Source organism: Hypanus sabinus, chromosome 1 (genome assembly GCF_030144855.1).
Source record: "Hypanus sabinus isolate sHypSab1 chromosome 1, sHypSab1.hap1, whole genome shotgun sequence".
Classification (NCBI taxonomy): Eukaryota; Metazoa; Chordata; class Chondrichthyes; order Myliobatiformes; family Dasyatidae; genus Hypanus; species Hypanus sabinus.
The window spans coordinates 115,174,123-115,187,966 of NC_082706.1; the positions used below are offsets into that span (position 1 = coordinate 115,174,123).

At 39.1% G+C, this 13,844-nt stretch overlaps 1 protein-coding gene across 4 annotated transcripts in view; it reads right to left on the reverse strand.

The window, feature by feature from the left end:
• The window catches only part of LOC132396921 (zinc finger protein ZFAT-like), a 116,555-nt gene that overhangs the window by 54,329 nt on the left and 48,382 nt on the right, over positions 1-13,844 (reverse strand). For all 4 annotated transcript variants that reach the window (XM_059975029.1, XM_059975043.1, XM_059975038.1 and 1 more), the window contains exon 6: positions 11,875-13,196. In XM_059975029.1, coding sequence (XP_059831012.1) covers positions 11,875-13,196 — 1,322 coding nt within the window. The remainder of the gene's footprint in view (positions 1-11,874; positions 13,197-13,844) is intronic.

A 13,844-nucleotide genomic window follows, 5' to 3' on the forward strand; every position in this document is an offset into this window, starting at 1 on the left:
ATAAAATGTGAAATGTATGTGGCCTTGCTTTTTAATGTCCAAAATACATTTTTGTTGTTATGGGTTTACACAACCTCAGAGTTCCCAAAGCATATTTACAGAAAATAGGGGCCATGCACTGGCACTTAACTGCTTTAAAAAAATGCATATATATACGTAAGCACTGTTGGTGCTCCTATTTAATATTTGGAGACCTAGTGGTCTTTCTACTCCCCTATTCCCACATTCTTGTATTTTTACAAGTGCTATGCAGCAAGAAATATAATGCCCAAAATATGCACAGCAAGAGATACCATCAATCAGTTTATGATGCTGGTCGGGGGATAATTTTTGACTAAGCTTCCTAGGGAACCCCTTGTTCTCATTAAGGCATCTTTGACCATTACTGTTCAAAAACAAATGCAGCTCTTTTCTCAACTTTTTCATCTCTTCTAATGCAGGAACGGAAAGGAATGCAGACTTCCAGGATTTAAAGAGGTATATTCTGAGGACTGTTCCTTGTCAAACAACATGACAATATATTTTTTTACTTTTACATTGTCAATAATGGGCTTTATTGTGTATTAATTAGGAACTAAATTCCTGCTTTGCAAACATTTCATATTTCAAATTAATAGTGGATTAGTCATAAAGCATTTTAGTATCCCTGACATGACGACATCTGTAGATGCTGGAAATTCAAGGAACACACACAAAATGCTGGTGGAACGCAGCAGGCCAGGCAGTTTCTATAGTAAGAAGTACAGTTGACGTTTCGGGCTGAGACCCTTCGTCAGGACTTCTTCCTATAGATGCTGCCTGGACTGCTGCGTATCACCAGCATTTTATGTGTGTTGTTTTGTACTCCTGAGAATATCTGCAGGTTCTATTTGTTCCTCTGACTGCATTTGCTGATTGCTATCTTTATCAGAAAAAAAATTGTGCCATTGGGAAGGGAATAAATGGTATCACGGTGTATCATGAGTTTTATTGACTACGATGAACAAAAATAAATTGGACAGAAGCATAACTGTTAAAAAAAGATTGTGTTACGAACAGCGTATAGGCAAACCTACACCACATTCCATAAGACCATACGACTATAAGACATAAGAACAGAATTAGGCCATCGAGTCTGCTTTGCCATTCCATCATGGCTGATCCCAGATCCCACTTAATCTCATTCACCTGCCTTCTCATCATCTCCTTCGATGCCCTGACTGATCAAGAAATGATCAATTTCCACCTTAAGTATACACACGGACTTGGCTTCCACCGAACTCGGTGGCAAAACATTCTGCAGATTCATTACTCTCTGGCTAAAAAAATTCTTCCCTACCTCTATTCTAAAAGGTCGCCCCTCAATTTTGAGGCTGTGCTCTCTATTTCTGGATAACCTCACCATAGGAAACAATCCTCCCCACATCCACCCTATCTAGTCCTTTCAACATTTGGTAGGTTAAAAAAATCAGATAAAGGAATCAAATTTGTTTTTGTCAAATCCTTTGGTGATCCTTTGTGTTTTCAGCAGAAAATTCTCAAACTTTCATGAGAAAATCCTCATGTCTATTGCACATACTATTTATTACAAATTACTATAAATTGCACATTTAGACAGGGAAATGTGCTCAGCCATGATGGAATGTAAAATTTTTTACTCCTCATGTATGTAAAGGATGTAAGTAATACAGTGAATTCAATTCAATTCATAGTTGCTACGATCAGATGATGCAAATTCACATGGGGATTTGGTGATCTTGTTACCAATAGATTTGTGTGTTTGATCACCCTCAGGGAAACTGCTCAAATAGCTGATTTCAAACCATCCTTTTTAAATAACAGAAGCATTTCTCCATTGTTACAACAGGGCCAGTTGGCAAGATATTTCTTCATTGCTGTGTTAGCAGTATTCACAAATGAGTTAATTTCTTTAGTGAGTGGTGACGATATATGAGGGGTGATCAATAAGTTAGTGGCCTAAGGTATAAGGAGTCAATTTTAGAAAACCTAGCACATTTATTTTTCAACATAGTCTCCTCCTACATTTACACACTTAGTCCAGCAGTCGTGGAGCACACGGATCCCTTCTGTTTAGAAGTCAACGTCTTGGACCTCCAGAAGTGATCCATAGCAAGGGTGATTGATAAGTTCATGGTCTAAAGTAGAAGATGAGTTATTAACTTCAAACTTTCTGCATAATTACTGAAAGAGTTGAACTGCACCTGCATGTAACGAGAGCTGTATAACTTATCTCCTTCTACCTTAAGGCCACACCCCAACTCCATGGACCACTTCTGGATGTCCAAGACACCAGCTTCTAAACAGAAGGGATCCATATGCTCCACAACCGCTGGACTAAGAGTGTAAATGTAGGAAGGGACGATGATGAAAAATAAATGTGCTAGGTTTTCTAAAATTGTTTCCTTCTACCTTAGGCCATGAATTTATCAATCACCCCTCATATATTGCTTGATTAACAAGGAAGGAGATACCTGATGATTAGAATAACATGACAAAAATTATGAAATAAAAACTGAAAACATTATATAAATGCAGCAGGTCAGGCAGCATTGGTTGAAAGAGAAACTAGAGAACTCTTAGCAAAGTACTTACTTTTCTTTCCACAAATGTTGTCTGATCTATTAGGATTTTAAGACAACAAAAGCATAGAAGCAGAATTAGATTTTTTGGCTCTTTGAGCTCTGACGTTTGTTTATGGCAGATATAGTTTCCCCCTTAATCCCATTCTCCTGTTCTCTCCTCATAATTTTTGACATCCTTACTAAACAAGAACCTATCAATCTCTGCTTTAAATATACTCAATGATTTGGCCTCCACAGCTGTCTGTGATAATTAATTCCACAGATTCACCACCCTCTGATTAAAGAAATTCCTCCTCTTCACTGTTCTTAAGGGATGTATTCTGATGGTGTGCTAAACTCTCCCACTAATGGAAACATCCTCTTTACGCCTACTCTTTCCAGGCCCTTCAATATTTCATAGCTTTCGATGAGATCCTTGTGATTCTCCTAAGCACCAGCAAGTACAGGTTCAGCCCCATCAAGCGTTCCTCATGCATTAATCCTTTCATTCCCAGGATGATTCTTCTAACCCTCTTCTGGACTCTCTCTCCAATGCCAGCAGACTCATGCTTAGATATGGTGCCCAAAACTGTTCACCACACTGCAAATGTGCTCTGACCAATGACTTAAGAAACCTCAGCATTACATCATCATCATGTTGCATGATGTGAGCGATCGTGGTCTTTCATATGTCTTTAAGCTGAGAAGTTATAATAAGCTCTTCAAAACTTTTGCCTAACCATCCCTTGATGTAACTTATGAATGCCATGCACTGTCAACTTTATCATCCATCAGTTTTTCCTGTCACTGCAAGCTGTTGGAGCTTCTCTTTCTTCATTACATATTTCAGAAATTCCAGCTGCCATTTCCTGATTGACAATATTAGCACTCTTCTCATTCTGGTTGTTCACAACTCTTCCTTACTTGTTGCTCTGTCCTTCCACGATATTTTTATCATTCTTTAAAAAAAACACATCTCTGCTGCTTCAAGTCTTATTTCATTTTGCTTTGCTTCTGTCCAACATGTGCTTCTGTATGTTAGTCTGGAATGAATGTAGCACTGCAATATTCTGAGCTTAATACCCATAGAAATTATGTTATTCTTTTCTGTCTCGCTCATACATGCAGTGAACAATCCCAAACCTTCTAATGTCAACATCAGCCCTAATGCCAAATAGTAAAGAATAACGTAATTTCTATAGGTACAAAACGCGGAGTGTTGTGGTGGCGCAGAGTGTATTCTGCAGTTAGGGCATAGAAACAAATATTAATTTCAACAGCAACCGGTCTTTAGATTTGAATGCAGTTTGAATTTAAAACACAGTTCAGAACAATGGTCTTCCTGGAGCTGTGGACTAGGGTTGATTGTACAAATGGTATACCAGGGAATACTCATTCACCTGAGATGCCTGCAGATGCATGAATGCAGCTAGAGAATCAATGCTCATTGTCTTAAGGGTTTAAAAACATGATGTACTTTGCAGTTAGGAGGTCTCTTCTTTCAAGAGTGCCTTGAGTATGATGCTTGCGTGTGTGCAGAATTATGCCGGCTTCAGTATCTCTTAGTGACTTTTTTCATTCACAACATTTGGGGGCTCGTCCGGGATACATTCTTGACCCATCATGTAGCCAGTGACCTCAGTAATTTAACTGGGTAATTATTTTTAAGATTAGCATTTACACTATGATCTGCTCAGGTTGGTAACCACAGGATCATGAAGTATCACAAATACAGCAGACAGCTGAACTAATTGATATAAAAGTATATCAATGGTCTGTGTGGCAGCATGTGTTTATGTAAGAGACTAGACTTCTTTGGGTAATTTGGTGAGACAGGGCCAGTTGTGAAGGGTGTTTGATGATCATTCGGGATGCCTTTGGAATGGGAGTATACTCGTTTGGGGGAAGTGCATAATAGCAGTTTCATTTCCGAGCATGTTCATATGTTTTAACAATAAGTCTGTAACTTTGGTGTAACAGTTTTAAATGCAAAGGAATAAAACAGGCATTATGAGTTCAGACACACACAAGTGGTAGATTGCAGAGTGCATACACTGTGGTTTTTAATATGTACTTTTTATTTTTTATTTCATTTATATTTTGTGTAGTTGGGAATTAGGATGGAGCTACTTGAGGGAGAAGTTATACCCAGATATACTGTATCTGTTGGGATGGCACCGATTGAGGTTAGGCAATGTCAGGTCAAGAACCCTGATGACCCAAGCTAGACCTTGACCTTGATCACAACCATCCATAAACCCTTCAGCCCCAGGGAGAAGCAGAGTATTTTGTCAGGGCTGCCCTCTCTTAAAGTCTCCTGCAAGAATGCAGAATTCTGGCGCAAGCTCGAGGAACTGATTGAAGTTCATTAGATATACTTTAAAGATATACACATGTTGGTACAAGCAAAGTGCCCGAGGAATACGTGGGGCAGTATAGCCCAGGGGGTGCAGGATGGTACATGGGCAACTACTGAGAACACTAGCAATGAAGACAGATATCGCCTCTTTAACAGGGAAGATGAGGTAGTGACTGGCAGGAGGTGAGAGTAACTGAGGAACAATAATGTCAGTGGTTTAGGGAGCTGATAAGCCTGCTATGGATTATGCAGAATGTAAATATCAAATATATGAGGAGTATTCAGGATTGTAATCCAGGTAGGGATGACTCAATAGTGCTAAAAATGCTGAAGGAAGGCCTGAGTTCAGCCCAGTTTTAGATTTGGTGATAGTAGTGGGATCAACCGACTCTATGATAGTATTATGGGCCGATGAAAAAGATCAGAGGAGGGTGAAGAGAAGTCGTAAAGTAGCTGTGGTGACATCACAGAGGACTTGCCTTGTCAGCTAGCAACCAGGGCGTCTAGAAAGGAACTATTAGAGGGTGAAGGAAAAGAAAGGAACTACTAGAGGGTGAAGGAAAAGAAAGGAACTACTAGAGGGTGAAGGAAAAGAAAGGAACTACTGGAGGGTGAGAGGGTGAAGGAGATGATTTGTTACATGTGCAGCTTCTCAGGCTATGGTTGGAGACAGTGCCCTGAAAAAAGAGGAAGTGTGAGAATCTCTCACCAAAGCAGGCAGAATCCACACTGGAGCCTTCTCTTTCTGAGTTGACTGCTGACCAGAAGGCAGCCTCTATTACTATCGGTGGCCATCCATGGGTGTACACAAGAGGTTTATTAAGGGGCGGGCAATGTTGCAGTAAACATTAGTGAATGTAGGGTCTTCAGTATTGATACCTGATCTACCCTTGCCCATAACTGGAGAAGCGATTTACATTACTAGTGCAGGAGATGAAACAATGAGGGCGGAGAGAAGTCAGCCCCATGTACTTGAGATTGAAGGAGTGTATTTTTTTGGGTGTGCCCAAATAATCCTGGGGACAGACTCACTGAGTGAGGCAGGTGCTACCATCAACTCAGGAGAAGGAGAAATAACACGGACAAGACAGGGACAGTAAACGTGTGATCCACAAAGCAGCTAACGTGGCCCACAGGGAGACTGCAGCCCCGAGCAGGGAGGAGAGATGGGACAATGTGTGGGAATCATGTCTGGGGGTCCAAGGGGAGGGTCCAAGCACAGTCAGGAGCTGTTAGAAGTAGTGCAGCTGCCTGAGGGGGTAGCAGTGATCAAAGTAAAGATGCACCAGAAAGGGGATAGTAAGGAACAGAAAGGGAACGAGCAGGCAGACGTCAGTGTGAGGAGGGCAGCGGAGAGCAGGAAGCAGCAGAAATTACAAATGTACAGGAAGTAACTGCAAATGTCAAGTTAGATTACATGGAGACATGAAGGTCCACTGTAACCAGAATAAAACATTGAGGGATCGAGCAAAGCAGGATGGTAAGGGAGCTGGTTGAAAGGACAGATTTTGCTCTCACACAAACAAAACTTGCAGTGGTGAATAGACCTGACGAGGTAGCCACAGTATGACTCACCTTCTTGTCACCCCCCACAGACAGAGCAGGAGATCAAGTGTACTCTGTAACAGAGTCATTGCTGAAAACCCAGTGATAAACACCAACCGGCTGCATGAGAGCTGACCACAGCTGACGGAAGCAGACCCACAGCAAATGCACACGGAGGGAGTGTGACAGTGAGCTGTGAAAAGGGGTAATGTTTAATGGTAACTGTACTCCATATTGAAGGTTGGTTGCTGAAGGTAGATGATTAGTTGTACAGATCAGAATAGAAATCAGTTGGGAAGGGATCTGAGTTACAGCAGAGAGGTCAGGTTCCACAACTTCAGTAGCATGGAAGACTGAGAAAGAGAAGAAATTGCCCGCAGAGTATGAAAGCAGTCACACCAGCCTCAACGGGGAGCTGGGCGTTTTCAGTGGTTGAACTAGCGATCAAATTGACAGTCTGGGAGGGGGTGCCACCAGGGTCACTGCAGCCCTTCAAACAGACAGCACCCCAAATCCTCCTACATCAATAGAACAGTCTGCGAGACTAGTTTGTCTGATAATTCTGACAACTTTTTGACATGGCATGGAGTGTGAACTATTACCTATGAGCCATATTCATTTACCTTTCTGGTGCCTCTCACCACTGTTAGCTACTGTTGAGCTTTAGCTATCAGAAAATGAAGAGGCAAAGATAAAAGAATGTAATAAAGCTGCAATTGGGCAACAGGGCAAGAGCCAACAGCCATATGAATAACAAAGCTGCATCTTAAAGACTGTTGGTCAGATTTCTGAAATAATCACTGCTTAAGAGTCTTGTAGTTAGTTATTAGGGATGATAGCGTAGATGCAACACACAAAATGATGGAGGAACTCATCAGGCCAGGCAGCATCTATGGAAAAAAATTACAGTCGACATATTGGTCCAAGACCTTTCAGCAGGACTGGCTCCTTAAAGTTTCGCCTTTCCTGGAACAGATTTCTTTTTGTCCAGGAAGGCCAAGAGGAATGACTGTTAGCATGTACTCTGCAGTTTGGGTTTATAAGTAAATTTTAAATTCAATAGCAACTGGTCTTCAGATTTGAATATAGTTTGCATATTGGATTTAAAACACAGCTCAGAACCATGGTCTTCCTGGAGCTGTGGACTAGGGTTGATTGTACAAATGGTATACCAGGAAATAGTCATTCATCTGGATTCAATAACAAATTATGAATAAAGTTCATTTCTGAAGGAAAACTTATCTCTCTTGTTTCCTAAGATGGCGCCGCATACAGCGGCTATGTTGCGAGCTCCATTCCAAATCTACAGTATACTACTAACTTCAGTTCAATTTTGAAGCTCGCTCTCCTCTATTGTGATGCAATTCTAAAATCCTTCAAGTAAATGATAATCAGGCCATTCAACACAGTGTAATGGAACCACCTAGTGGTCAAAAAGCAAGTTATGAATTTCTTACATTGGTTTGTTTGCTTGAATTATTTCTGATATTCTCTCCTGGTCAATTGGTTTTGTAATCATAGCAAACTATGATGGGGACTTGAAATGATGTTTTGACTATCAGGACCAAAGGAAGCAATAACTGAACACCGAGCAGAGCCTGCCATTTCCACTCTGCTTCATTTGGCTGAACTTCACTTTGAATAAGACCTGTGGCTGAACTCAACATCTAGAAATAAAAATGGTTTTCCAAGATATTGTACCAGGACCTTGTACTGGGAACCTGAATGGATCTTTTAAAGCTCCTTGATTCTCAGGATTGGCCATTACTATTAGCCCAATGAGTCTCACAACTGATTTGATTACAACTTCCAGCATTAACTATTCTTATTTAAAATTATATCAGATTGAACTGGAGCCCTAATTAAACACAGCCAGTTGTATGCGAGGCAAAACAAAAGCAAAGTGCTGAAAACACACAGCTGGTCAGGCAGCACTAGAGAGGGATATTCTTAAAAAAAGATTGACTGAAAATATAATAAGCAAGAGAACTGACAAAGCTGTAGATAGCACAGAGATGGTAATAAGGTAAGCCAGCTATGACATCATTGAATAGCAGAATTATGTGCTGATTTTCCCATTTTAGCAATACAGCTTAGAATTACTTGAGATTTTTGCATGGAATGGAACTGTGGATAGGATAGATAGAACACTCCAAATTTATTTTACACTTTTGTGCAGATTTTTTCTAATTCCTAAATATACTCAAATGGAGGTGTATAATCCAGATGCTGGGAGTTCAAATGATAATGCGCAATTTTCTAAAATTAATCGTTAATTATGGTCATCAGAATAAAATACAATGACCCGACTGGTTCATTGATACCCATTGGTATCCAGTGTTTAGGTGGATTGGGCTTTAAGTTGACTTCAAATAGCGTAATTATCTTTGAAACTGCTGCTGTTAACATAGAACATCCACTAGAATTTGACATTTCGATTCTAAGCCAAATAGTTGTGCTAGTATTAGAGTATATCACTGTGATACCATCCCTATATGTGGATTGACTTGTTATATGCCCATGATCTGTTTCTGCACGACACCATAGGACACTGAACAACTATTAATTAACAACTATTTGTATTTTCCAATTATCTCCAGATTTGTCCAGATTCAGTTTGAAGACACCCAACATATAAGCACTTCTTCTATGCAGAATTTATAAAGGGACTTGTGATTTCCTATGAACTCTGCAGAATCAGAGCTAATTGTACAACTTTAAGCAAGGGTTGGGAATTCCTGGTGACTTCTGTTTTCTTCAGCGGACTGTGTTTCCTGCAGAAATGCAGTTTTGTGGAAATTGAGGAAGTACTTATGAGTGACAACAAAGGCAGAGAGACAGTTATATTTTATTCAGTTTTTAGGGATCTTAGTGTCCAGTGTGACTAACTGTCATGAGAAGGAGGCATTTTCTTGAACTGTTAAAATTTTTCTGGTGAAGGGCTCCACAGTTGATATGGGAGTCCTACAATTGAGATGATGTACAAATTTCTTTATTTAAGCTCTCTTTTCTGTCAGAATAACAATAACATAATTTCAAATCTTAGTTGAATTAATACTTAAACAATGGCACTGTAGTGCTCAATTATTCCTTTCTGTCAAAAACTGTACAGCACTAAATTTGACTTCTCTTTGCAGATTTAAACTGATTATTCTGAACTGAGCCGTGATTTTTCAGCTAAGTACTAATTTTATGGCCTCTGGCAGTTTTAAACTAATGTACAGACATCTAATTATATTGCTTTTGTCTTAGAGTCATAAAGAAGTACAGCACAGAAACAGACACTTTGCCTTATCTAGCCCATGCCAAAAACAATGCAAACTGCCACCTGGGACCATAGTCGTCCATATCGCTACTATCCATGTACTGTACCTATCCAAACTTCTCTTAAACTTGAAATCGAGCTCACATGCACACACTTGTGCTGGCAGCTCAGCCTTATCTGAAAAGGATAATTTAAAGTGCCACCCTTTGACCAAATGATTCAATTTGTATACTGAAGTTTATTTTGAGACAATGGTCAGCATCTCTTCTTTCTCCCTCAAACAATTTCCTACAGATGCCATCAGGTACTCTTTCCAATAATTTTTCTCTCATATTATTAATGAAGATAAAGTACAGTCAAGAAGAGAGAATTGACCATTGTTTCCATCTTTTACTCTCTACCATATTTTAAAGTTAAAAACTGAGGACCTTCATCACACTTTCATTTCTTTTTTATTAATTGTTCAAATCTATTCTTTACTTATTAGAGTTACAAAACAATTAGCAATCAAATCTGTAGTTTTTCTCGGCATTTTCCTTTCTAATATTTTACTTCATTGAAATTGGCTTTGTAGATTTATCAGTTCCAAGATCCCAAAACATCAATGACCCCAGTGAATTTCAATCACGTTTTTTTTTATCATTTGCTGCATTTGAGAAAGGTCAAATTATCTACACAAAAAGTTAAATTCTAGAATTACTGTTGGTGATATTAATGAAGGAATTCATTATGAAAGAATTAATGATGATTCTTCCATCTGTATTTTTAATAGGTGCAGGGAAGGTATTTCATACAGATTTTTAATTGCTTTAAGAAGTAAAATGAAGGATATCATGCAACTGCAGCATTCTTTTGTCAGTGATAATTTGTTGAGAATAATAGACACTTGAATACTATAAACGGATTATCCTCAGCTATGATTTTCAAGGCAGAGTTGCATATTTATGTATTGAAAAAGTAACTGAAGTTCCAAGTCTCAAGGCACAGATTGACATGAAGGCTGAGAAGGTAATTCAAGAAGCAGTTTGTTAAGTATGTATAGCTCAAGTGGACTCTGTCTAAGCAGTTATCAGCAGTTATAAGTTTCTAGAGTCTTGGCTTATGGATCATAAAGTGCCATGACTGGTCTCTTTCCATTCTTGAAATGCCATAAATAAATCTCAAGGTTCAAAATAGTGCATCTCTACAGCATCTGTTCAGCAAAGCAATACTGTTTGATTTCAACTGATGATTACCTTCAAAAAGAAGTTTTGATAGAAGTCTGATTACAAAATCAAAGGCTATTTAACAATGGATATTAGCATATTACACCCAGTCTAAGTTGCATGAGATTCTCAAGCAGTGAAAACTGATGGGGGGGGGGGGGTTGCAAAAGAATTAAGAACAAAAGAACTTTCACTCAAGCACCTCAATTTAATGGAGGTGCTAGATGGTATATTATTCACAATGTATCATGGATCAGGAAAAAAACAAGATAATTGCTCAAGAGTCAATGCTTACTTTGTTACCACTGAAAATGTTTGAAATACCTGAATAGCTAACAACCTGTCATATTATAGGGCAAGTTTGAAAAAAGGATTAATTTTCTTTTGAAGATTTAAATTAATTTGGTTGTAAACCTATTAATGTCAACATCAATAACCCTCTGATATTTTGAAATTGTTGAATATCCAAAGCAAGGGAAATTGAGATACAAGGTCTTGTATCCCACTCAACATTGCCAGGACTGTGCACAAGGAGTAGACTGACTGGCTATGCAGGTTTATTATGTTCCATCATCAAACCAAAAGAATCTCTTATCAGGCAATTGAATAGCTTGATCCTGATGGCTACGATCCTTGTTGGCTGATATTAACGAGACTGGTGCCTTTCAACAGCGGAACCCAAAACAATACAATCTTGCTGTCAGGCACCCAAAACAGCATCTATAACTTTTAATTTCCTATTTATACATCTTAAAATATCAACACTCAATGAAGCAAATGGTTCAGTCTAAAACTGTGCAAGAAACTCAAGGATGAAATACCAAAACAGAACTATTTTCTTCAATTAAACACCAATTAAAAATTCACAGTTTAGGTAATTCCACTTTCTTTGTACATAAAAAAAATAGATTTAGCAATGACAGATGGACTATTTCTTACCACAGTATCCACACTCCAGGTCCCCATAGACTTTCCTGATCTTCTCAAATAGGCTGACATTCAGTTGTCTCTTCTGTAAGCTGTCAAGAACTTGTTGGAAAGCTCCAGAGTCCACATCATCCTTTTGAGCTTCTGTTGATAACGGAATTTCTTTAACACCATCATCAAGGTGAACCATTTCAAAAGGGTCTTCATTTTGGACCTCACACGATCCACATATTTTGAGGGAGTCAGCACCCTCCTGGTCTACAGAATTAGACATGTGGTTTGTTTCTATGCTTTCAGAATCTACTACATTATCACTGCTGACAGGTAAAGCTGACAAGACTTCCTCTCCACACCTGTCCAAAGATCTCTGCTCATTAGTTAAAGGTATATTTCCTTCTTCCAAAGAAACGGTATTATGCTGGATTGTCCCAGTGTGAAATGAAGGGTTATTTAGAACTTCTTCATGCTGACTAAGACTCTCTAATGGAATATGAGCTCCTCCGTTTTCAAGTTCAATAAGGACCTGGTGCCCTTGTGAATCATGGTCAGAGCCATTGAAGCCTGTACTCCCAGAAGAATCCTCCAAGGCTTCTGGTTGAATGTCACCTCCTGGTTCCAGGAGATAGAAGCTCTGATTAATGGAGTTATTAAATACTGAATCTTCCCCCAAGTCGCTGTGGACCTCCTTTACATGAGACTTTAACTTGACTGAGCTAACAAATTTCTTTGTGCACACAGAACAAATGTAGATAAATTTGTGCTTGCGTACGTGTGTTTCCAGTGAATGGTACTTAGTGGCTCCATGGTCACAGAGCTCACAGGCGAATGGGCGGTCATCGCCATGGACAAGCATGTGCCGGTCGCGGTCCGATTCATTTTTAAACTTACGCTCGCACACGTGACAGTCATAGAGCAGCTGCCGCTTTCCCTCCCTAGTCAAAAGGCGCAGCTCATCATAGACCTCCTTGACTTTCTCCTCATCCATGTCATGGCTCTCCCGGATGTGCTTGAGGAGGTTCTTGATATCAGAGTACTTTTTTTTGCAAAAGCGGCAATGCTGCTTGATCTTTTTGTGCACCCGCTCGATGTGCACTTTTAGATGCCCTTTGCTTAGACAAGTAAAGGCACAGTAGTCACAGCTGAACTTTTCTCCTGTGTGCTTCCGCATATGAACTATAAGGTTGGCCTTGATAGTACTTGCATAGTCACACTGCAAACATTTATAAGGCTTCTCATTAGTATGAATTCTGAGGTGAGCTTGAAGTGAATGCTTAAATTTGAAAACTTTATTGCAGTATTCACAGGTAAATATCTTCAGCTGGGTTGTCCCTTGTCTGAAAGACAAGAAAAAAATATCTTGTCAGTTTTCAGCTGCGACAAAACCCTTTACTTGCACAATGTGATAGAAATTGTACTGATCATTCATCCTGCAAATTAATTTAGTCTCACATGTTCAAAATTCTGTGGATTCAAATTACACTCCAGAAAGCTGATCACAAAGTACAGAATGATCATCCTTTGCAGTTCTAGGAAATTTCCAGAGTATTTGAAATGTAAAATTGTAAATTGAGCACTAGAATCCACAACATTATCTGAAAGGTGTACTTTTTGGAATTTCAGACAATTTTAATCCTCAGTTAGCATTACTAAAAATAGATTAACTGGTCATTGCTGTCATAGAATTATGTGCCTTCAAATTATTCAGCATAATTTGAACTTTACAATGATGCGCATTTAAAGTTTTTACTATTGCATAGTGTTCAGGTCATGAAAATTGGGACTGTAAGGAAATATTTTTGCTTTCCGCTGACATCTCTGAACAACAATTCCACTGATAAAAGCTAATGAATGAGTGTCATAGGCTCAAGAGCCTAACCTTTTCCTCAAATTTCACTCACATTGCAGTACATTTGTACATGATCAAAAAAAACAAAGATGCTGGCTTTCCCTTTTTCCTTTCTATCTTAAGAACCAATCGTACA